Here is a 25,761-nt window from a genome sequence, read left to right as displayed (position 1 = left end):
TTTCAACCAAAACCCTTCCAACCTTTTTCATCAAAGCCCTTTATTCTCAAAGGATAAATTTTCTAGCAAAGAGGGATCAACAAACTAGTTGCTTGAAAGCCTTTCTGATGGTAGGCTGAAGTTAGGAAAAGCTTAATGAAGGCTTTAAAATCCACCAGGGCTTCACAATGAACATCTGACTTGGTGATTTATGCATATTAATAACCTCAGTTCTACTGAGGCAAGCTGAGCCGTATATGTCCTCCGAATCTTAATGTCTTCAGCTCCATTGGGATTATTACAAATGTAAATTTCTAAGATTCTCAGCTATTAATCTCTGTCTGTCCTCCTGTTCAGCAACATAATGACTAATTAAACATCAAAAGACCTGTACAGGAGATCTTCTTTGACAGCTCCTGGCCCAGCTCTCTTCCCAAGAGGGGAATTCAAATGACAGGGACAAGTGGGTAAGTGCATATGAGTGAGGTACAAACCATTGCTATGAAATCTAAAAACTACACATCAAATGTGTATTTAGACCTTAGGAACTGATCCAAAATAGCTTGGCTGTTTATGGTCACTAGATAAAGCCTTCCTAATGATAACTTAAAAGATTTGTATGTCAAGTAAACAGTGCGCTTTGAGCCCAATTTGTTTACTAGAAGTTAAAAATTCAGTACTTACAGAAGAAGGCAAACCAGGGGGCACCTTTCTTACTTTCTTTGTCTGTAAAGGATCTGCACACAGAAAACAACACATTTCATCAGCTATGCTGTGTTACAAAGGAGTAACAAGAACGAACAGCCACACTAAACAACTGGTTATTTATTTTCCCCACAATACAGTCCCCATTTTCTAGCTTTATGCATCTTTTCCTCTGTACCAATGAAAGGTGCCTTACACACATTACAAGAAGGTTACAATGACGAACACATTTGTGCCCTTTTCTACAATCCTGCCTCGCTCACATTACCTTTGATCTCAGGGGATTCTCCTTGTGGAAAGGCAGTCACCCCTGACAACAAAAACACTATTAAGTACATCAATACCATAATGCATTCACTAAACAATGGCCTGTAAAGTGCACAAGGTGGAAGGTGGATTGACTGTGGACATAAATGAATCCCCTGCTTGTGTTCTTGGTAAAATTAGAATTACAAACACCTCTATGGTACATTAAAATCCAAATTAATGTAAACTGTGGCTTTTTAAAACAGTAATTTCATCTAAATGGATTACAACATTCAAATGCAGGGTTTATTGTAGTACCTCAGCTACCAGCAACAGTGAAGCTGATTAACCAACTAGTCAACACTCTTCACAAGTCACTAAGAGAATCCAAACCATCTTTCAGAACATTTGGAAAGTTGGAAATATGGCACCCACTTCTCTACACCAATAATTGACTTCCATGTTACCAGGGAAGCCTATGGCTGCATACATTAAGAACTGGAAAAAATGCACAAAATAAAGTTTAACTCAACCACTATAGTCAACGTGCAAATTAGATTTCCTGGCATTACGGGTCTGCCCCAATAAATAGTTGATCTGGTGACATCATCATTTGTACTTTGGATTCATCCAGTTTTCAACCATAATACAAAACAAACTCTTTCATCTTGATTTAGAATTACAATAGTGAATTTAACATTTGGTTGTAGCAAGCTGAAAAGTATCTTCTTCCTCCATAATGTAATAAAGGTGAGAAGGTTCAGGAAGAAAAAGATAATAAAAGCAACAAGTTTATTTTCTATCCCTCACTTCTCCTCAGGATACCTCTACTATGGTATGTGCCACATATTATGTTAGAGAAAAACTACAGTTCAGAAGTGTTTACACTTATTTCCTAAAATTATTGCATACATTTTCAAGGGGGTGGGCCTTTGGTTGAGAGCACCCCTACTTTACAGCCACAAATTCTCAGGTCTTGAGTTCCAGCCACTCAGTTCCAGCAAGGACAACAAGGACTCCACTACAGATCCGCAAAGGTTTATGGCCCTTGATTTTTGCCTTCTAACAAGCACCATAAGCTAGCATGAAATTCCTCTGGAAACAACAAATTGGACCTAATCTTAAATCAAAAACCTTTGACACCACCCAATTTTATATAGTTTCCACATAAAATCATAATTCTCATCCTAAATGTTAGGTTTGTAACAGTACCTAAAACTAGACTAGTTTGACATGGTTGGAGGTCCAACTATGAAGGTTTCACATATCTCTAGTGTCTCACTTCACATTCAGTGTTGCTCCATACCTGTTCAGAAGAGACACGCAGTTACCAGGCACCAGTCCCACTCAACACCCAAACATATGTTCTACAGCATTCTGTCACAGCTGATTCAATCAGCACAGGAGTAAAGATCAGATCCAGCAACTGAAATTGTGGCTATGTCTACACATTTGTGCCCTTTCCTAAAATCGTGCCATGTTCACATTAACTTTGATTTTCAGGGGAAGGTAGTAACCTGAAGAGGATTACATTAAATGTGAACTAGCATACTTTTAGTTCGCACCTGCAGCGTCCACATGGTGGAGTTACAGTGCAACACTTTGGTCTGAACTGTGGGGCAGTGTAGACAAGCCCTCGGTCTCCTACATAACCATCATCCTAGCTCTAGCACCCGGCCAGCCTCCTCACAAGGTGTTTTACGGAGTGTCCAGTAGGGCTACATTTTCTTTAAATGTTCCTTTTCTCAGCCACATTCTGGAGAACTTTTCAGGTTTCTTTATTAGCAGTTCTCACCTGTGTTAAGAAGCATGTGTTAAAAAGGACTGTGTAAAAAAAGGCACTCCCCAAAACTAAATGGCAACTATCTTTGTGAATGAGTTTGAATGTCAGAAATGGACAAACAGGAGTTAGTTATAATTTTTGTAAAGGATCATTCTAAAAAGTCTGCCATTTCTAATTTAAGACATTAAAAAAAAAATTACTTCAGACATATTCAGTAACTATTTCAATAGTCACACAAATGGATAATTTCTATTAACTGCTAAAACTCCAAGAAAAGAGGTCTCATTTCATGAAGTTTTGTTGTGGATAAACAATGGTTTAAATTGTAAAGTTAAGTACAGTCAAGTTACATATACTTTGTAGACTAAATAAATCTTCATTTGATGTATGTAGGTAAAAGTAGCACACAGGAAGAGAAGCCAGAAATGTGCAGAAATAAAGCAGACAACGACAGCAATTTCAGTGACCTAAAAATGAAAACTGCAGTTTGTGATAATTTTCTAAAATGGAAAATCAGATTGGGGGATTAAAAAAAAATATTTAAAAAACTAGAGCACGCATACAAAATGAAATATTTTCAACCTGGACTTTACATTATTTTGGATAGTTTCAGACTAAAGAGCATTTATATCAAAGTAATATAAATGACTAAGCACTGGATTGTATGGTTGATACGAAGACCTTACAACTTGCAGTAGTCAGATGTTCTGTTAGTGACTAACAGTAATATGTACAGTAAGGTCCACTTATCTCGGAGCAACTCCAGAATATGAGGTACATAATATTATTTAATTGTGACCAATCTTAAAAAACTCCCTTGAAGCATATTTTGCTAACATAACAAATCTGTTATGCATCTGATGGTATACACTGAATAAGAAGTCTCATTTTCCCATTGATTACTGTCTTTACCTGATACATATAAATTACTGGGATCCTTAAACCAACTACACGCAACTCTAGATCATCCTGAACAAAGTAAGTTCAGGCATAAAAAAAAGGATAATTATTCTTCCCTTTACATTTTCATAGTGTATAATGGTAATGACCTCAAGGTCAGGCATTTCCAGGAGTTAATGATGGCCTGGGTTAAGGGCACTCAGCTACTTCAGCTGGTCATCAACTGCTATCCATCTGTCATTACTGCTTACACAATTGAGAATTTTTTTATGCAATACTGATCAGGGCTGAACTCAAATCAATGTATTAAACAAAATTACAGTTCATTTTATATTATCCCTTATTTAGCTATCTTAAGTAGCAGACATTGCCCTTGAAAGGATAATTTGCAACATATAAAAAAAGATATTATCCAAAATAAGGTGGGATGTGAAAAGCGCATCAGTGTTAAAGGTCTAACAATAGTCCACATTACTGACCAAGAGCTGATGAGTCATGAAGTGGTCTTCTGCGTGGATTTGCAGAAGAAAATGGGTAATATGGTGTTCCAGGTTTTCCTGAGGATGACAACTGACCAGGGCTTCCAAGTCCCACATCTGATCGAAGGAGACTGGACTGTAAAATAAACAATGAAAAGCAAATTATTGTAATTACTAAACTTCAAATTATGTTGTAAATGAATTATTAATTATGCTAGCTGCTTGTGACAGCTTTAGCCAGTTATTCAATTTTTAATCAAGGTCTTAAAGTTTAAAGAAATGTTGATATTGTTTATTATTATTATTATTATTATTCAGAGAATGTACTTTGCAATAGCAGAGAGACCTGCAGCCCAATTTTAAAGACCAAAATGAATTTTGCTGAGAGTCTGGGAAAAGGACTTAATTCCACTTAAAAGGTCTACCTACTAATACATCATACCATACTATAAACAAAATGATATTTATTTGCTTAATTTGTAATATAATATAAAAATGGATTAAACTGTTAAAAGATACCATATTTACAGTGTGAGATTAGAATATATTATTCAGGTTTAGTATGCACACACTGGTGAATTCATAAACACAGAGAAATTATCCTGAAGAGCTATTTAAAACACAAAAGACAAAGTATACATTGATTACATGTAATGTGTGGAATATTCAATAATGGTGAAAATGTTATAAGCAATTCTGTATTTACACATGCAGAGAGAGAGAGAGAGAGAGAGAGAGAGAGCGCGCGTCATCGTTTAAAGCATCATTTTAATGTTGCTCCTGCCTGGTTTGGGGTTTCATCACTAACCCAAATCTTGGGCTGAGATTTGGTCGCTGCAGAGTGCCTTTGCCATTAAAGGTGGAAACCATACTTAGCTTTGCAGTTACAGGTTGAAACAAACCCCAAACTCGGAGTGAAACTCAGGGTGCTCTCTATAAAGTAAATATATGGCTACTGAACAGAAGCAGCCCCTTTCTCTATAACAGTAACACTGAATACCTCCCACAGCTTTCCCTCATACACTAACAGTCCACAATGCATGAGCCATTTCTTACATAACAATTTGGCATCTACAGTAATATACCTTAATGGCAACTCTGAGCCAACTAGCATCTCTTATGTAAGTTCTTTGATCTCTTTTTTCTTCATGCTGGATCATCACCTGAAGCCTGGTGCAGATCCAACCAATTTACTGTATGTTTTATAGCCTTACTTTTATTATACTAATCTAATTTGTGATAAAATCAACCTCAAAGATAATTATGCAGATACAAAGAAGAGCTGCTAAAAGCATGCTGCTGGGTATTAGGACAAGTTAATATTGTTTGCCTAGGCTTAAACTGTGCTAACAATACCTGATAATTGAGTTGCAGGACAATAAGTGACAGGAAATGTTGAAAATAATTTATTATTAAACATTTTTAAAAATGCACCTTCAAACAGAATTTCCCAAGCAGCAGAGTGTTTTACAGGGGCTAAAAGTTAGCTTTGATTAGTAGCAACCCTCCATATCAGATGGCGTAAACAATTCAGTATATAGATGGCATTAACATTCAAAATTATCCTCAACTTAAATTTAGTGGCTTAGCATTTGTATCTCACCAAAAGGTGCGCTAGATACTGCACAGCTGCCGTGAATTCCTTTCCTCTAATTCCTTCCTTAACCCTAGCCAATCTGGCTTCTACTCTCACCGCTCCACTGAAACTGCTGTCGGTCATTTTGTGCCAATACAATGGGTCTATGTCACCTTACTTTGCATCCCATCATAACTAGGAGAAAAGCGGTGTAGCTACAGCACTGTTCTCTTGTGATCCCCAGCAGCCAGAATGGCCCTTTAGCACACAAGTTGCAGCCACCTTTGTCCCCATGCTGCACCCATGACAAGTACAGCACTTACATTTATCAGTGCCAGGACTGAATTAATGCCTTTTCTTTCCTACTAAGCACTCTCTAATCTCCCTCTATTGGTAGCTTTTTCTATGTCAGACCACAATCCTCTACATCACTCAGGCCTGTAACCTGTGCGTTCTCTCTTCAACTCGGCCCTCTCACTAGTCCACAGATTCAGGGGTCCCACATCCAAATCTTGCTATCTCTTCCTCTTAAAATGTCCAAGATCTGTCCTTTACTTTCTGTTCACATTATCATCCACACCTTCATCTTTTCCGTCTTGACTTCTGCAAGGCTGCTGGTTACTCAAGGTCACTGATATTCTATGATTAGTCCTGTTGAGATCCTATCAGGGTTGGAAGGGCCCTCAGGAGATCATCTAGTCTAACCCCCTGCTTAAAGCAGGACCAAGCCCCAACTAAATCATCCAACAGCTTTTTGCCCTGTACCCCTAAATGCCCCCCCCCTCCAGGATTGAACTCACAACCCTGGGTTTAGCAGGCCAATGCTCAAACCACTGAGCTACCCCTCCCTAGTGCCTCAGCCCCTCTCCATTTGTTCTGCATAGCTCTGGTGCTGAAAAGCTGTCAAAATAAAATGTGGCCCAGGGATTGCATAGTGTAAGGAACAACTCTGTGTTACTTTGTGCTGATACAAGGCTCAATACCATACCACCTTTACAACCCCTCGCCCTCAGCTGCCGCGTACCGTCTTTTTTGCTTCTTTATGATGAATAAATAAAGCCTGAAAACTTAACTTTAAAAATAAAAAGGGACAAGGGGAGGCAAGTCTGTGCTTTGTTTTAACCTTATTAACTTTGGGAAGAACAAGTCTGAATTTCCCTGTTTTAGTTGGAGGATGCAGAGATGTTAGATGTTTCTTACATATCTTCTCTTCCAGCAGTGTACAGGGCATTTGAGTTAAGTAGGTGTTAGCAAAACGCAAAAAGTTTTAAAGCATCCTGAATTAAAATAGCTTACTCACTGAATCAGATTTCACATTCTTGATATCTATGATGCCATAATCTGACTAGTTCTCTAGTCTGTCTAGAGAATCTTCCAGGAAAAGCCAAGTAGACAAGGCCTGAATTATTAATTAAAAACACATACAAGATTTTTTCTTAATAATTTTAAGGCTATCTGTACACGTAATAAAAAGCAGCAAAAAGGGAATGAAGCAAGTTCATTTCCTTTCCCAGGTCAGCTTCAAAAACCTGTAAATTTTGCCTTTAAAAAATACATAAAGATACCTCATTGTTCTGCAGTGCTACTGAATTATCAAAGCTGCTACTTAAACTATTTGGCAAGTTTTTAAGAGGTGACCACCATACAGAGAACTTAGTTTGGGTATGCAACTCAGTGCTTCCACCTAACATAATTTAAAGGAATAAATGAAAACCAGTCAGCAATAATTAGTGTGCCTATTTCAAGGTTGCTCAAAGGGCTGTAGAATTGCCTGCAGCCCAGGAATATGTGGCTTTGGAAGAAACTACCCTCCTGCTTTGTAAAAACATCTCAGATTGGCAGATATAGCAGGGGAAAGATTCCAGTCAGTATTCAACTGTCTCAAAATGTCACTCATAAGAGCATGCAGTGTTGTTGTAGCCTTGTTGGTTTCAGGATATTAGTGAGACAAGGTGGGTGAGGTAATATTCTTTTATTAGACCAACTTCTGAGCGAGACAAGCTTTCGACCTATGTAGAGCTCTTCAAGTCTGGGAAACTCTGCATAGGTCAATAGCTTCTCTCTCTGACCTATAGAAGTTGGTCCAACAAAAGATATTACCTTACCCACCTTGTCTGTCATAAGAGCAGTCAGAGAGAGATTGGAGCATTCCAGCAACTGACCTTATGTAATGACAGTAGCTTTCATGACACCTTCGGGGGTTTCCCCGTACCTAAAAAGGGGAACCTCAAAAGGTCATCTCTTTCACACAGGCATCAGGAGATGCTGCTGGAAATTATCCACATGGACATTCTCTACCTATACAGGGAGAAGTGGGTACTTGGTTTCTGATATCTTAGGAGAAAACACTTGAAGGAAGGAAAGGACAACGAGTGTGGAAATGCTCTCTTCTACCAATTCACTTCTGCCAAGTAATTCCCCAAAGACAGATGCCCACATCCCTCCCAACTCCTACTTCTCAGCTGTCAGCCTCCATTTATGAAAACTACAACCCTCAATCTTTCGAGTTGTCAAACACACAAGCCCCTGTCTCCTTTGCTTACCTCTTAAGTTTTACCATAACCTGATTATTTCTGTAAGGACATGAAATAAGTGTTGAGACATTCAAGAACTCTTCATTATTACTGTATTATAATAACTAAAAGAATCCACTCTTTTGGTTTGTTATTGCATTTATTTTACAGTGAAGCAGAAATGTTAGTCAGTTGCTCCAGTACTGACATGATACAGCAACTAGGAGTCTAGCCACAGAGTTTAGAGCTGGTCGGACACAGCAATCAATGGAATAATCACAGAACTTGCATACAGCAAGTCTCAGAACATACAGCGTATTGTGTACAAATCTAATAGCAGCACATGTTAATTTGTAAAGCTATGCTATAGAGTTATTCTCCAAGTATATTCTTCTGACGTTATTGCAACTGAGTGAGGTATAGTAAGTACAACTGGTTAAATATAGTTTTTTCTCTGTCTGCCACAGTAAAATAAAAATAGATCTCATTAGCTCATCTTATTGACTTTTCTGCCTGTCTGAACCAATTGAAAAGCAATATTGACTAGGACTGATCCTGTCCTAAGGGCACCTGATGGAGAAAGGAATACACAAATACCTCTGAGGATACAATGACTAACAAGGAAGCTTTGTATTATCAGTACAAGGCTACTCTGGGCTAACTGCTTCTAGTCTCTTCACAGGCATCAGTTTACTGAGATGATACACAGCTTAGTTCTTAGCATTACTACAGAATGTTCAAGCCCTCAGTCACCAAGAACCTCATCTGCTAAACATGTATCCAATTACTAAGGAATAATCAATGACTAGTTATCCTCCAGAAACACTGGCTAACACTGCCTGGATTAGTGTCATCACAGATAAACAGACATCATTGTTAAGTAACTGCCTCTCTGAATTACATGAAACAAATACCCATGTTGTAAATAAACAAGACAATTAATATAAAGGAATTTTCTAATGATTTGTAGTAGATACTAACCAGAAAAAAGAAAAGGTTTTTATTTCAGTCAACCAAGTGACAGAACAGCCCTAATTCCAATGAGGCAAATGACTGGTTATGGAGGCAGGGAGAGTACACTCAGCTGCACTACTTTTCTGAACCCACCCTTCAATTTAATCCAGGAAACAGCTTTGATGATGGCCTCAGTGGAATCAACGTGACCTGCCCCAAGAGGTAAATGTGCTACAGCGCTCACCAGCTGATGGAAAAGCATTCTAGGGGAAGGGGTGATTCAGCAAAATAAGCCACAGAAGGATGAAATAAAGAAGAATCACCTCTTCACACACAAGGAATAAATACATAAAAGAATGACACACACACACACACACACACACACACACACACGTGTAATCTGTCTACTTTCAGAATACAAAAGGTTAGATTTGTATAACAGTTTTTACATGTACTGCAATATATATATTTAGTTAGCTTCAACTTGCATATTAACTGATTATGCCTAATTAAACCATTATGATTTTGTGAATAGTAAATATTTTGTTTTTTTTGCTTTTTGAAGCAAACATGTATTTTCATATATGTTTCAATAGTTTTAAAACTGGATTCTTTCACAGGTTTTGGGAAGGAAGAAAGGAAAAAGTTACCCCTACTATTTTTTAAAAGATCATTCTCTCTTACTTCTATGGACCTCCAAAATTCTGTTGACACAATCTGATTCTGAAGTAGCATTCTGCTTTCTATAAAGATGTTTTTGGTAGCATGCAAATAAATAATTCGAACACTCTGGTAAGGAGTTCTTCGATTTTTCAAAGCATAATTTATGAAAATGAAAATCTGGTTTAACAAGTGTTTTAAAATTTCTCTGTATTATATTCTCCAAAGGCTCTCAAAGATTTGGGTTATTTCTAGACTAGGAAATCAGGTAATGCTTAAAAATGTGTTAGCTAACATTTTTAAATTAACGTCTTTAAATGTTAGTATAAAAATGGGTTCGCTGGTTGCCTCTGACCCAAGGCTTTCCTCTAAAGGCTCACCATGATCACCACATACATTTTTGAGGGTACTATTCTGTTTGTCTTAGTTTCAAAAACATTTTAGTTAAAATATGTTAGCTAACCATGTTTCATCAGATGCCCCTTGATTCACTTTATCTCCTTGAAACAGGGGGAGATGTAGAGTGGTGATTGTGTTTGGGGACACCAACCCCCTTGCGCACATAACAGATCAATCTGAGGTCATAGCTCATCTCACTTCACCGTCATTTGTAGAATATTTTGCCCTTCTCCCCTGCGTCCAGTGTTGGGCTTCACTGATAACACCCTTAGCAGGGGCCCTTATCGGGTACTATCAGCCAGAACCAGATGGAACCAAGGTTTGCATTGGCAGGTGCAGAGGTGACCACATCCAAAAGTAGTGCAGCAAATACTGCCGCTCTACCCACTACCTACGAAACCTGGTCTATGCTTTAGGCCAAACTCCATAATGTCTATGACTTTCTTGACTGATGAGAAAATCCACCAGATTTGCCACCTGGAATGTACTAACCCCAAACAAAGTTGGGTATCATCTTTTGGTAATCCCAGAGATGGAAAGACATCACATTCAAGTTGCTAGAGTAACCGAAACGAAACTCAACAATAACTGTCAACAATTTGTGGAGGACACAAGTCTACTGTACTCTGGAGGAACCAGTCATATAAACAGGGTGGCATTCGTCCTACAAACATTTAATAAAACACTCACAATGTAGCACACTATTTCTGATGGACTGCTGTATGCTAAGTTGAAGCATTGCATGGGAAGCTGTCCATCATTGTAGCCTATGCTCCCACCAAGGAGGCAACATGTTAAGAACCAGTGATGCAGTCTGTTCCACCACATGATGAACTTGTTCTACTCAGAGATATGACCACCACATCTAGTTGTCCCAGAAATGGCTTGAAAACTATTCTTGGGCCATTTTGCTCTGGAACAGTAAATGACAACTCAGAGATTACTCTCCTTTTGCGCTTCTCACAACATTACCATCACTCAAAGTTGATTCAGGTGCTTTGATATCCAGCGATGGCCAGACAAGGAAGGTATATTGGTCCTGAATCACAATATATTAAGGTTTACCAAGGTGCAGAAGCCCATCTCCTTGTTGATGAAGTGGTACTTACTCCCTGATTTCAACATAAAAGTGAGCATGTATGCTACATAAGGCATAACACATCTGTGAAAATCCAGCACAAGTACTCTGTCACAAAGAAAAACAAATCTGATTTATTTGGTGCTTTCCTGGATGATGTAGAATTAGCCTGGACGGCTATAAACACAGGCATTTGAGAAGCCGTAGATGCCATTCTGGCCTAAAACACTACAAGTGATGTGACCTGGCCTTAGTCCTGTTCAGCTGTGCAATGGATTGGCTCCTTGAATACATACATGCTAATATCAGTATAACTGTCAGTTCAACCTCTCTACTGACCTGGATTATGTGGATGTCATTGACCAATTTGGTCAGGACACAAATGATCTCAAGGATGCACTAGAGAGCTTCCATCATGAGGGAGCTGCCCTTGGGCTAAGTGTGTCTTGGGCAAACACAAAAATCCACATTGTCTTGTATCACAATTTTTGCGCCATCTGTGCTTCTGGATAAACTGTGGAAGTAGTGGATGACTTCCTCTATCTAGGCTGTAAAATATTATCAGATGGGCACAGCCAACCTGATATCCTAAGGAAAACTGGTTTAGCAGCCTCAGCTTTAAAGGACCTGCACATGGTCTGGAACCAAAAGAGTGTGAAACTATATACAAAAGTACAGATTCATCGAACCTGCATACTGCCAATTCTCTTATGTTGCTTAAACAAGACATCAGCAGGCTGGAGGCATTTCCATATGTGTTGTCATAAGCCACTACTGAATATAAGATGTTTTGACTATCCGTATTAGGCACGTATCACTGGGAATTGGCTTCAAGAGTCATCACTGGCTACTGCTGGCTTACTCGCCTCAGAGACAGTCTCCGCACATCAATCTCTGAAGATCAGAATTGAGGTCAGAAGGGCACTTGGCCCGGTCATGGACTGGTGGCACTCGTGCAGTTGCCCGCAATTAACATGGCTAAACCAGATCAGTAATAATTCTATGGAGCTCTTAGACTCCTGGAACTAAGTCATATAGTGTGATCATGGACACTCGGCGCTATGTACCTCCATTGCCTAACCGTATTCCTTTTATTGTTGTATGTTAGCTAATATGTTTTTAAGCACAATTTAATTTTCTAGTCTTGGCTACATAAGGCAAAATTCTGCCCTCAAATACAATGAGCTTGCGCAATTGTACCTATTAGCCAACTACCAAGGGGGCGCTTATATGAAAAGGAGGACAGAGTTTATCCTGTTATAAATATTTCATTATGGCAAAGCCATTGCAACACCATAGTTAAGGTTGTATTCTGGTTTGCACATGAAACAGGAGTTCAACCGTCAATACAAAAAAACAGAGTATGACTGAAATTTTCAGCATGCAATCCACAACTATTTGAATCTTCTGAGGAGTTTCAAGAAAGTTAGCTAAATAGTTTCTGAAATTTAATCAATTAAACCCCCCCTCCCCAAACAGTTCACATTTTGAGTCTCTCTTTTCAGGCCCTTCTAGCTGAAAAGCTACAAAGTCAAAGTAGAAAGTCAAAAAATGTAATATGCATTCAGTGGGTACTTTTGGGGTTATATAATTATTTTGTAAATTAACAAAAAGAAAATGAATGTGTTAATGTTGTTTTAACTGAATCCTTATGTACCTTGATTAACTGATGGAGAACAAGATTTACAGAGACCAGGACTCTCTGTGAAGTAAGAGCTGCTGGTTCAGCATCCACTTTCCTAAGCATGAGTGAATGATTTCCAGAAATATGCAGAACCGATCGTAAAGAGGAGAAGTTTGGTATGTTTGTGATGCTAGGAGAGGGGGAAATTTTCACTGAGGCAGAGTTCAGTTTTTGGTGTATTGTCTGCCCTCCTGCAGGACATTTGAGGTGGAGGAAGCAAAGACGCATGCTGTTAGATACTTTAAATTTTCATTTTATTGCTTTGGTGGGTTTGTGTTAAGTAAGCAATCTTAACTCTGAGTCACCTTAGTATTTTTGTGTATAATTGAATAAAATGTGGTGATAAAGGGGACAGTCAAGCTCCACTAAACAAGGAGACATAAGGAGGATGAAGTAATATACTTTATTAGACCAATTTCTGTTGGTGAGAGAGAGAAGCTTTCAAGCTTGCCCTCTTTAGGTAAGTTACACATGTCCACTTCTTTTTGACTGAAAAGGCTCGTATAAAGTTAAAAATGCAATAAAGTAATTTCCTTGGGAGATTCTATTACTTTATAGACCTTCTGGCTACAAGACAGCAACTTACCCGAGTCACATGCCATTCATCACAGTCAAGTCCAAGTAAACAACTAAGACATGTAGTGTTGTATTTTTAACTCTATTCAGTTTTCTGTTTTTTGACAAATTTATACAAACAGACCACAATAAACTCTGAATTTGGAAAACACTGACTTTTGTGAAATTATATTATAATGTAAATTCTTTTTAAATTTAAATTCTAGGGATATGTTCGCAATTATCAGCATGTTGTTAAAGAATCCTATCCTGAGAATCTCATTAGATAGTGATGTGAAATACAGTTGTTTCCATTTTGAGAACAAAGGGACCTTGAATGAGTAATCAATAGCAACTGGCAGAAAATGAGACATTAATTATGATCCTCTAGTGTTTTGTCTCAGACAAGGTTTCATTAAATGTATTGTGCTAACCTGTACAGTTTCAAGTCATTACCAATACATTTGACCATATATATTTATTGGGAGCGAGTGAGAGCATCTCAAAAGAAAAAAATGTGTTACATGAAGTCTTGAATATTGTTTTTCTTGCTCAATTTGAAATAAAAGCATGGATTGCAAAACATCAGTCATTTTTTTAAAAAATGCCCAAATCTTATCATCTCAGTGTAGTCTCTTGAAAATTTAATTATCATCTTCTATACCTAAAGTGTCACGCAGGTTTGAGAAGTTAATGACAGTCATCCATCAATTGCACCCTGCCAGTGTAATCAGGCTAATCTAGCTCACTGGAGTAAAAAGAAGCTACCTAGGGTACTAAATACTAAAGTGCTACAACATCATAAACAAAATAACAGATATTTAGTTTTGCTATTCTCCTTAATTAACATTAACACTGAGAAATACTGAGATCTCAACATATTCCTCCTCCTCTCTTTATACTAAAGCTTTTTTCAGTACTACATCAGCTGCCTACTCAATATGTAAACCCAAGCAGAACTTGCTATTGTGGATATTTCTATTCCAAAGAAAGGGTGGGGGGAGGAGGGAAGGGGAAGAAAGATGGAAATATCACAGTAAGTAGCTTTTAGAAGAATCCAAATCAAAAGACTTTTTTCAGGGGGGGAAGGGGAATAAATATGGGAAGGGAAGCATAATGTTTTTGTGTTTATTCGGCATTTAAATTACTTGAAAGCATCCAATCAATAGAGTTATTTTTAAATAACTACCTCCCTCACGCCACTGTGATGGTTGGTTTCCCGCACTGGTACCCTAAGTGGTAAGACTACAAATGCTGTTATAGGCTTCTAGAAGCAGAACCCCGCTGATGTTGGTGTCCGATCCCTGAGGTTTTGCTGGCTCAGCTTGTCTTTTGCTCATCCCCCAGGGTGAGGTATTTTTGCTTTGCATACTGAATTCTGGGAATTCATTACTAAATACTGTGATTACAGTCCCCCCCCCCCCTTTGAATCTTTTTGCTACATTATGAAAGGAATAATTTGAGCTTTTTCCTTTGCATGATTATACAAAGGAGGCAGCTTTATATGGTACTGAGAAGTGCAGGAGAGGAGCAGCTAAAGGGGTCTTCATCCTACTTTTTAATTTTTGGGTAGCCTGCTTTTCTTTATGATTATGAGATGTGGGCATGAGAAGTTCACTTTGTAATTATAATACAGCATTCTGCCAGCTGAGTTTTAGTGTTTTAAAACTCGGAGTATAAATATACCAAGACACTATCTCAAGCTCGATCTTTGCATCAACTTACATTCTCTGTATCTTTAGCACAATCATATTTTAAAATACAGGACCACTGCACTATGTTGTATGTTTTTAGAATTGAGGTGCTGCTTCTTCTCCCCAACAACAACTAAGAGGAAGATCCCCAACCTCTTCCAAATGTTCACTCATACTGGGTTCAAAGTAGCGATGGTTCAAATCACACCAGGAGTGGATTCTAACAACATCATTTGTATAGCATTGATGTTCTGTTTTTTTGAAAGACATGGGGATGAAGGGAGGAAAAGAAAAAGGTTTGCACTATGGCTGTTGATTAATCGCAGTTAACTCACATGATTAATTTTTTTGAGTTAATCGTGATTAATCGCACTGTTAAACCATCTTCTTATTTACAAGGTCATCAGAAAGTGAGCACACACGTTCGCATGGGACTTTTGTAGCCAGCATTGCTAAACATTCGTATGCCCCTTCATGCTCTGGCCACCATTTCAGGGGACATGCTTCCATGCTGATGATGTTCATTAAAAAAATAATGTGTTAATTAAATTTGTGACTGAACTCCTTGGGGGGAGAATTATACGTCTCCTGCTCGGTTTTACCTGCATTCTGCCATATATTTCATGATATAGTAGTGTTGGATGATGATCAGCACATGTTGTTAATTTTAAGAACATGGTTATTGCAGATCTGACAAAACCCCAAAAAGGTACCAATGTGAGATTTCTAAAGATAGCTACAGCACTCGACCCAAGGTTTAAGAATCTGAAGTGCCTTCCAAAATCCGAGAGGGATGAGGTGTGGACCATGCTTTCAGAAGTCTTAAAAGAGCAACACTCCGATGCAGAAACTACAGAACCCAAACCACCAAAAAAGAAAATCAACCTTCTGCTGGTGGCATCTGACTCAGATGATGAACATGAACATGCATCGGTCCGCACTGCTTTGAATTGTTATTGAGCAGAACCTATCATCAGCATGGGCGCATGTCCTCTGGAATGGTGGATGAAGCATGAAGGGACATATAAATCTTAGCACATCTGGCATATAAATATCTTGCAATGCCGGCTGCAACAGCGCCATGCGAATTCCTGTTCTCACTTTCCGGTGACATTGTGAACAAGAAACAGGCAGCATTATCTCCTGCAAATGTAAACAAACTTGTTTGTCTGAGCGATTGGCTGAACAAGAAATAGGACTGAGTGGACTTGTAGGCTCTAAAGTTTTACATTGTTTTATTTTTGAATGCAGTTATTTTTTGTACATAATTCTACATTTTAAGTTCAACTTTCATGATAAAGAGATTGCACTACAGTACTTATATTAGGTGAATTGAAAAATACTATTTCTTTTGTTTTTTACAGTGCAAATATTTGTCATAAAAATAAATATAAAGTGAGCACTGTATGCTTTATATTTTGTGAAATAAATATAGGGTGACCAGACAGCAAGTGTGAAAAATCGGGACAGGGGTGGGGGGTAATAGGTGCCTATATAAGCAAGTATCGGGACTGTCCCTATAAAATCGGGACATCTGGTCACCCTAAATAAATATATTTGAGAATGTAGAAAACATCCAAAAATATTTAAATAAATGCTATTCTATTATTGTTGAACAGTGAGATTAATTGAGATAAAATGTTTTAATCACTTGACAGCCCTAGTTTGAATTATTTTGATATACTTTCCTAAGCACAGTGTCTTTCAAATACATGTCTTTCAGGTTTCAGAAGCAGGAAATTGAAATTAATGACAGCTCATCCCAATTTGTGAAATACTAAATTTAAAAAGTCTTCTGTTACAAAACAATAAAGATGACTTAGCTAAAGCTACAATTCCATTGTCAACCCAACACCCCACACCAGGTGAACCCTAACTATGAATTACCTGATTTTTGTGCAACTGAGATCTATGCTGAAATGCTGTATTAAATGAAGACTTTTGATCTCTGCAGATAAAGTTGTTATGTAAAGTTGTTATTGTGCACACATGACCAACTAATTTTAGAAAAATCTATTAAAATGCTTTTTTACAAGTTGAAAATAGGTCCACATAATGGCTCTGTTAATTTACAAGTCACATTTAGATCTTCCTGTCCTCTGCTGGGTTTCCCCACCAATATGTGATGAAATAAGAACCCACACACATGCACACACCATAGAGATTTTGCCACCAGCCCATATAATCCATTATTAATGTAACAAAGAATGTCTCTAGTGGTACAATGTAACTATATTAGCAGAAATTTATCTGCTTAGTGGACCAAATAACGGTTAGCCTTTTAATGCCTAATCATGTATGCTTTCACTTATAAAGCTGTACATATCACTGAATAACCAACTATTCTAAAGTGTTTTGATGCCAGGTTCAGTATTATCATAGAATCATAGAATATTAGGATTGGAAGAGACCTCAGGAGGTCATCTAGTCCAGTGGTCTCCAAAGTGGGGTGCGCAAGAGGATCCTCGGGGGTGTGCGGCAGGAGGAGCGTTTTTTTTTTTTTTTTTCCCCTCCTTCGTCAGGCGGGAGTCCGAGTGGCAGGGGTTTTTTTTGTTTTTTTTTGCCCTTTGGCAAAAATGGTAGCGCTGGTGCGGCAGAGGGTGTGTGCTCAAAAATTTTTTTACTGATAGATGTGCGATCAAAAAGGTTTGGAAACCACTGATCTAGTCCAATCCCCTGCTCAAAGCAGGACCAACAGCAACTAAATCATCCCAGCCAAGGCTCTGTCAAGCCAGGCCTTAAAAACCTCTAAGGCTGGAGATTCTACCACCTTCCTAGGTAACCCATTCCAGTGCTTCACCACCCTCCTAGTGAAATAGTGTTTCCTAATATCCAACCTAGGCCTCCCCCACTGCAACTTGAGACCACTGCTGCTTCTTCTGCCATCTGCCACCACTGAGAACAGCCTAGCTCCATCCTCTTTGGAACCCCCCTTCAGGTAACTGAAGGCTGCTATCAAATCCCCCCTCACTCTTCTCTTCTGTAGACTAAATAACCCCAGTTCCCTCAGCCTCTCCTTGTAAGTCATGTGCCCCCTAATCATTTTCACTGCCCTCCGCTGGACTCTCTCCAATTTGTCCACATCCCTTCTGTAGTGGGAGGACCAAAACTGGACTCAATACTCCAGGTGTGGCCTCACCAGTGCCGAATAGAGGGGAATAATCACTTCACTCGAGCTGCTGACAATGCTCCTACTAATACAGCCCAATAGGTCATTGATCTTCTTGGCCACAAGGGCACACCGCTGACTGATATCCAGCTTCTCATCCACTGTAATCCCCAGGTCCTTTTCTGCAGAACTGCTTCTTAGCCAGTCATTCCCCAGCCTGTAGCGGTGCATGGGATTCTTCCTTCCTAAGTGCAGAACTCTTCACTTGTCCTTGAAGAACCTCATCAGTTTTCTTTTGACCTAATCCTCCAACTTGTTTAGGTCACTCTGGACGCTATCCCTACCCTCCAGCGTATCTACCTCTCCCCCCAGCTTAGTGTCATCTGCAAACTTGCTGAGGGTGCAATTAATCCCATCATCCAGATCATTAATTAAGATGTTGAACAAAACCAGCCCCAGGACTGACCCCTGGGGAACTCCACTTGATACCGGCTGCCAACTAGACATCGAGCTGTTGATCACTACCCGTTGAGCCCAACAATCTAGCTAGCTTTCTATCTACCTTTTAGTCCTTATAGTGTTCCAGCAGGCTGTTGGGCTATTCTAAATATTAGACAAAAGGTGAAAAGCCCAATAATAAAATTATATTTGCATCCCAGTCCTAATATACAGGTTATGGTCAGATTCCCTAGTACAAACATTATCTCAGTCTAGAATAGCTCAGTAAAATGTCTGTCACCCTTCCCCATCCCAAACTACAACCCACACTCTTGAAAGATCTTCCAAGATGATTACACAAGCAAGTATGAGTTGCATGGTTTGGTTCCCCTACTGCTATTATCAGAGTACCCAACTAGTCCTTTGCTTCCATTCAGCTTTTTCCAGGATACTGGTTTGGAGATGCACTGTCCCCTAACTCAGTTGAGTTGACATTTTATAAGAAATGGGTTGTCTGCACAAACTTTATCCTCTAACAGTAGTCATCAGAATGGACTATTTGCAATTTTTAAAAAATCTCACAGAATAGCAAACCAGCCAATTGCACCTCAAAGAAATACGGGGTGGAGTTGTGGCACCTCCTCTTAACCAGACATTTTTTGGGTGTGGGAGGCAGGTAAATGGGGGCTTACGCAGGGTAGAAAAGTTGGAAGCATGGTAACTGAAGCATCCTTCAGTGAATTCCAGGGGAGGGAGTTCCGGGTAATTATTCTGATCTTCCTGGTCCCAGTTGGTAGCCAAGTGAAAGGGGAACAACTGGGGTCAGCCTAGATGCAGGAACCAGAAGATCTGGGATGCGCTGTGTAAGGCTTGTGAAATAGCACTGTTATTCACACTATTTGGCAAGACAAGGTTATGTTCTGCTCTCCCTATTACACTCACCAACAGACAGGGCTCTTACTTCCTTACACAGCCCTCTGTAATCTATCGTACCATCAAGCATACATTTGCTTATGGAATATTCATAACCAATCTCCAACTAAGCACAGCCATAAATTCAAAGATGACAATACTGCATTCAGAAAAGCTTTCAAATGCTTCAACCCCATCTAAAGAAAAGGTGAGAAAAGAAACAAGTTATTTATTTTTTGTCTGCCTCTTTCCTTAAGACATTCAAAATGATTTCTCACAGAAGTGCTCCCCTTTTATAAATAGCAGTCCTCCTTCCACTATGCCTAATTTATAACACCTGCTACCCACTCCTCTCAGGGATGTCTTCCCGGATTAACTTCAGGTGGTCACCTCTTGCTTCAGAAAAGCCTTGCCTCTGAGCAAGTACATCTTTACTTTCTTAAATGTTATGCCTATGCATGGGCTCTTTATCTCAGCTGAAAAACAAGAGCCATTTTTGTGCTATTGGCAGAAGAATTATCCTCTAATAGGTCACAATCAAGAGAAGATTACAGCGTGCATAATATAAAGCAAACTAAAACTTGGTTTCCAGATTCAGAAGGGCCTAAAATACATAAACCTTTATTAAGGAGTATCATATGGCAGAAGCCAGAATCACTGCTTCACTTAATATTGTGTCAGACTTTCCATTATAAAACCCGTTTTTCAGGGATTTACAGCATACCTGGTAACACTGCTTTGGCCTGACACCTGATATAAAAGGTGTCAGCCAAGAGAAGATTAAAAAGCAAAAATTTACAAAACAAAATAAATTTATCAGTTTTTAAAGTTATATTAGTGTTTTTTTAAAAACACATGCACAAATGTACAACTCTTGGGGGTTCTTTTTTTGGGGGGGTACTTTTATTACTCAAAATTGGCTTGAATTTAAACCGATATTGTGGTCTCAGTCAAATTCCTATTGCCACATAACACACACAACATTGTAACTAGCACTGATTGTAGTGTTAGCAAAATCATCAATGAAGAAAACATGGAACATTTAGAAGAGGTTCATCCAAAGTTAAGACATACTGCTGAAACAAGGGTGGGTGGGGAAACTGACCACACTGCTGATTATCTAATACCTTCCCTATGGATAAAGAACTTCAGTGTCCAATGCTGTCATAGATTAGTATCTTTCTCTGGCACTGAATTCACCTTGAAAAAATTGAAATTAAAAAAAAAAAAAAAAAGTCAGGCAGCCTTTAAAGTACATATTCTATTTTTTTTTTTAATTTTCTGTGTATAATATAAAGGATGTGTATACCTGTTCATTTTTGCGCTGTGTATATTATAATTTATCTCAGATATTTCTCATGTTTGTTTATTGTGTATTTAGATTTTACTTAAGAGAACCCATTGTGTTATTGGTGGTCTTAGTATTGGGATTTACTTAAGAAATTAGAGATGTGCAGGACCGGTTGACTTAGGTCATTCAGTCTAACAGACTGATGAACGTGCTGAGTTTTTTCTCTTCATTTCTTCCCAGTATTCATATGAATGCCCCTTTGTACCACCTCACACAATTCCTACCCCTCCCTATTCAGAGGCAGATTACCGTTTTGTGGGGCCCTGGGACAGAGCAAGTGGGGCCACCCCTTCCGCCTGCAACCCCCATCCCCAAGCATTCCTGCCGGAGAGTGGGATCAGGATGCAGGGGCTATATGTATTTAGCATTTCCCACCCCCCAGTAACTTTACTTACACACACACACACACACACACACACACACAAATCTATACATAAAATTCTCATAATACGTAAACTTCTCAGAATATATTAACCAGTTGCTACTTAACCTTAGTTATACTTTATATATTTAATTACATAAAATATGAATGGATACAAATAATTGATTTATATTTTATTACACAGTTTACAAACAATTTGTTTATAAAAAACTAGCTAGTTAAAGTAAAATTATTAAAATAAGATAAATAATAGAAACAAAATTCAGAGGAGGGAGATAGAGACAGGGAGGGAAGGAAGTGGCTATAGAAGCTGGGCAGATGGGAGAATGCATTTAATAGGATTGTTCAGATACTTCCAGCAAAGTATGAGAATTTTTCTTGAGTATTTCTGTTACAGTATACAATTCCTTCCATGGTGGCCAACCTTACCATGTCTATGAGCCAGTTTTCAATTGTTGGTCATTTTTTGGTTTTCCATTTTTGTAGTGCTTGTCTTTTAGCAATTATTAGTGCTCTGCCAAAAAATTTCAGATTTATTTAGCTTTCAGTTAATGTCTATTAAGTTTAAAATTATATGTTTAGCTTGTAACACAATTATATTTGTTAGGAAAAAATTAAGTCTGCAATTAAGTTCTGCCCAAAGTATCTGGGTACAGGAGCATTCCCAGAGCATATAGGTTAAGTTAGCACATGCTGAATCACAGTGCCAACATTTGTCTGACTTAACAGCACCTGTTTTGAACAGGCAGAGACGGGTTCAATGTATGCTCCATATGATTTTCTGCATGCTTAATCTTAAACGGAAGACCAAGGAACAGTTTGGCACACTGACTAAAATTTGTTTCCATTGGTTTAATCTTTTTTAAGTCACTTTTCAGCTCCACTATTTGCTTTTGTTGCTCTTCTCTCAACTCATTACAGTTTATCTTTCTGATAATACTATAATGCCATATGAACTGATGGGATGCCTTTCACCCGGAATGACGTTCTGGTCACCTCTCTTAATAAAGACACAGCAGAGATTGGAGGAGGTCAGAGACAGGCAACGTAAAGGATTACAGGACTGGATAGAATTCCTTATGAGGAGAGACTGAAAAGTTTTGAACTGTATAGAGAGAAAATAATTAAGAAGGAATACATGACAGAGGTACATAAAATAATCAATGTTATAGAGAAGGTAAACTGGGTACTTGTGATGAGTTCCCCGCAGGGTGCCACTTAGCCCTCTGACTCACCATTCTGGGTTCCCTCTCAGCACTGTGTTGCAGTGACAAGCTATAGATTGCTTCCGGTCCTACACTTCCACCAGTATTCACACAGGCAGGGACATACTCAGCTGCAGTTACATGCAGGCTGACCAGCCATTGCATGAACCAACAATAGAGAGGCTACAGCCAAAATAACCCCAAGCCCCCCAACATAGGACCCGAGAGCTGTACCATCCTGCCCTGATCGAAGCCCTGACCAGTATGAATTTATTACCCAGTTCGCCTCTCCCTCAATGTGGAGAGGAATATGCACAATATGCATGTGTTAAACCAAGCTGAGATTTTTCCCCAGACATTTCACTTACAGGCACACTGTACTGCACTGCATTCGCAGTTTGGGCTCCCCACCCCCGTTTCAAGTCCTTTTCTTTCAGAGTTTCTCTTAGGTGTTTAGTTGTGGGGGAGTTAAGAACAACAGACGATGTCACTCCCTGCCTTATATAGCTTTACCATATGGCAGGAAACCTTTATTCAAAAACAGTTCACAGCCCAGTTTGTGGAAAAATACAGGTAGTCAAAATGGAGTCCAGAGACATGTGGTCTGGTCACATGGCCTTGCAGAGTCATAGCGGCCATTGCTTACTGGCTGGCCGAAACATCCACAGGAAGGTTTACCAAGTGGGGGATAAGCTTCTCCAAGGGCCTATTGTTTTCCCTGATTGCTCATTTCCCTGAATGGGCCCTTCACAACCAGCTATTGAGACTGGAAGCATCTTGCCTAGTGGGTGTCAGCCAGGTACACGTAGGCCACAGGGAAATGCTGGCCACTGCTTCCCGCAGCTCCCATTGGCTGTGAACGGCGAACTGCGGCCACTGGGAGCTGTGGGCGGCCGTGCAAATGTAAACACGCTAACTGGCCGCCAGTCAGCAGATTACCTTGATGGGCCACGGGCCGCAGATTGCCCACCACCGCTTTAGTCAAAGAATACTGGATCAGACAAACACTAGTGTGTTCTGGCACTGTAGTTCTTATGTCAATGTAACGAGTTGCTCAAGAATGAACAAAGTATTCCAGGTGTAGCTGTGCCAAAGCCATATAGGATTATAACCCCTCTGCCCTGTTACATGATGTCTGTGCATATGCAGACCAAGGCTATGGCTACTCTAGAGAGCTTACGGAGGCGAAGCTGCACTGTTGTAAGCTCTCTAGTGTAGTCGCTCTAAGCTGACAGGAGAGAGCTCTGACTTAATTAAACCGCCCCCAATGAACAGCATCAGCTATGACGGCGGGAGATGCTCCCTCGCTGACATAGCACGGTCCACAGTGGCCATTAGGTCGATGCAACTTACGTCACTCAGAGGTGTGGCTTATTCGCATCCCTGAGTGGCATAAATTATACCAACATAAGTAGTAGTATAGACATAGCCTACAACAACTTTTTCAGAAGTTCACATACAAGTTTAGAGAAGACTGAATTATATCAGGGCAATAAAATTGTCCATAAGCACATTGTAAACAGAGGTGTGTTGCTAATTTTCTTCCCTCCTATCATTCAGTTCATTTTAAGCATCACCTTTGCTGCTAGTCAACATGATCTCATCGAACGTGTACGGATCAAGTCCAGAGGGATCATGTTATGAATTTGGTAGCACTGTCTGATGCAATCTGAGACCCACTTGGATAGTCTTTGGGCTGATATCGCTGAGTCCTTATATCTTTCCGCCATAGAGAGAAATAGTCAGGGGACTTCCTGAAGGCCTTTGTCCTATCAAGGTAGAATGCAAGGGCTCTCCTAACATCTAGGGTATGCAGTATGACCTCCCTAATGTCTCAGTGAGGCTTGGGGTGGAAGGTGAATAGACTGATTCATGTGAAACGAAATCACTTCAGGGATGAACCTTGGATGCAGTCAATGTGTAACCCTATCAGGGAAGAATACTGTGTATAGGTGATGAGCCATCAGAGCTGCTATTTTCCCTATTCTAGGGAAGGTAACTGCAACCAGAAAGATCTGTTTCATCTATAGGTATGCAAGTGAACAGGTAGCCACAGGTTCAAAGGGAGGCCTAGTCAGCCCTTTCAACACTAGGTTTAGATCCCACAAGGGGGCAGGAAGTCGAAGTTGAGGGAAGAGATTTGTTATTCCCTTAAGAAACCTTTTAGTGGTTGGGTGCAAAAGTACTGAGGACCCCTCTACGGATTGGTGAAATGCTGTAATAGCTGTTAGGTGTCAGGGCATATTTCAGAATACGTGGAAGAGTTGCTGCCACTGGAGAGATTTGTTAGGCCATACACCAAATCTCATACCTGGACCATTTCTGCAGATAAGTGCATCGCGTGCAGGATTTTCTACAGTTTAGTAAAACCTCTTGCACTTCCTTTAAGCATGAGCTTTCTAGGTGCTGGAACCATGTAGGAGCCATGCTTTGAGTCAAAGGATCCCCAAGTTTGGATGTATGGTACTCCCTTTGTCCTGAGAGAGAAGGTGTGGAGTGGACGGAAGGAAGATCGGTGGGCACATCATGAGCGCATCTGGTAAGGGTTCCAGGTCTGTCTTGGCCACAGTCCCTTGTCCCATGAGAGGAGGAGAGCATCGCCCAGAGAGTGTTGTCATATCCCCGCCCTGGAACAGTAATGTGGACACTTCTTGTTCTGGTAAGCAGCAAACAGATCTGTGGATGGTGTTCCTCACCATGCAAACAAATTGTGAAGTACTGATGGGTGCATCTCCCTCCCGTGGTCGTGCAGGAACGTGCAACTGAGCTTCTCCGCTACCACATTCTGAGTGCCTGGGAGGTGAGTCGTGGATAAGGTGATGTTGTGAGAGATTCCTCTGTGCATAGAGAGGGCGATCTGGCTCCTCCTTGGTGGTTGATACAATATATGCTATTTTGTTTGTCAGGACAATTATATGAGACCCTGTTTTCAGCAAGAGGAAACTGGTGCATGTGTTCCTGACTGCTCTCAGCTTGAGGAGATTGATGTGCACGGAGATCTCTGCAAGCGCCCATTTGCCTTGCTTTGTGAGACTGTTTAAGTGTGCACCCCCATCCTATAAGGGATGTGTCTGTGGTAAGGAGTGTTGAAGGTGGCACCTGTAAGAAGGGGATCCCTTTGCATGCATTGGCTGGTTTCTTCCACCAGTCCAGGGAGTT

The 25,761-nt window shown here is 39.7% G+C and overlaps 1 protein-coding gene across 7 annotated transcripts in view; it reads right to left on the bottom strand.

Moving 5' to 3' along the window:
• TCF12 (transcription factor 12) overlaps positions 1-25,761 on the bottom strand; it is a 308,920-nt gene that overhangs the window by 62,613 nt on the left and 220,546 nt on the right. For 6 of the 7 annotated variants that reach the window (XM_054041495.1, XM_054041496.1, XM_054041494.1 and 3 more), the window contains 2 exons: positions 4,093-4,228; positions 664-716 (listed from right to left, as the gene is read on the bottom strand). In XM_054041495.1, the coding sequence (XP_053897470.1) occupies positions 664-716; positions 4,093-4,228 (189 nt within the window). The remainder of the gene's footprint in view (positions 1-663; positions 717-4,092; positions 4,229-25,761) is intronic. The other variant, XM_054041499.1, reaches the window with a different exon arrangement.

This window comes from Malaclemys terrapin, chromosome 10 (assembly GCF_027887155.1).
Source record: "Malaclemys terrapin pileata isolate rMalTer1 chromosome 10, rMalTer1.hap1, whole genome shotgun sequence".
Lineage (NCBI taxonomy): Eukaryota > Metazoa > Chordata > Testudines > Emydidae > Malaclemys > Malaclemys terrapin.
Note: the sequence above shows the minus strand (reverse complement) of the source record. Positions and strands in the feature narration are given on the sequence as shown.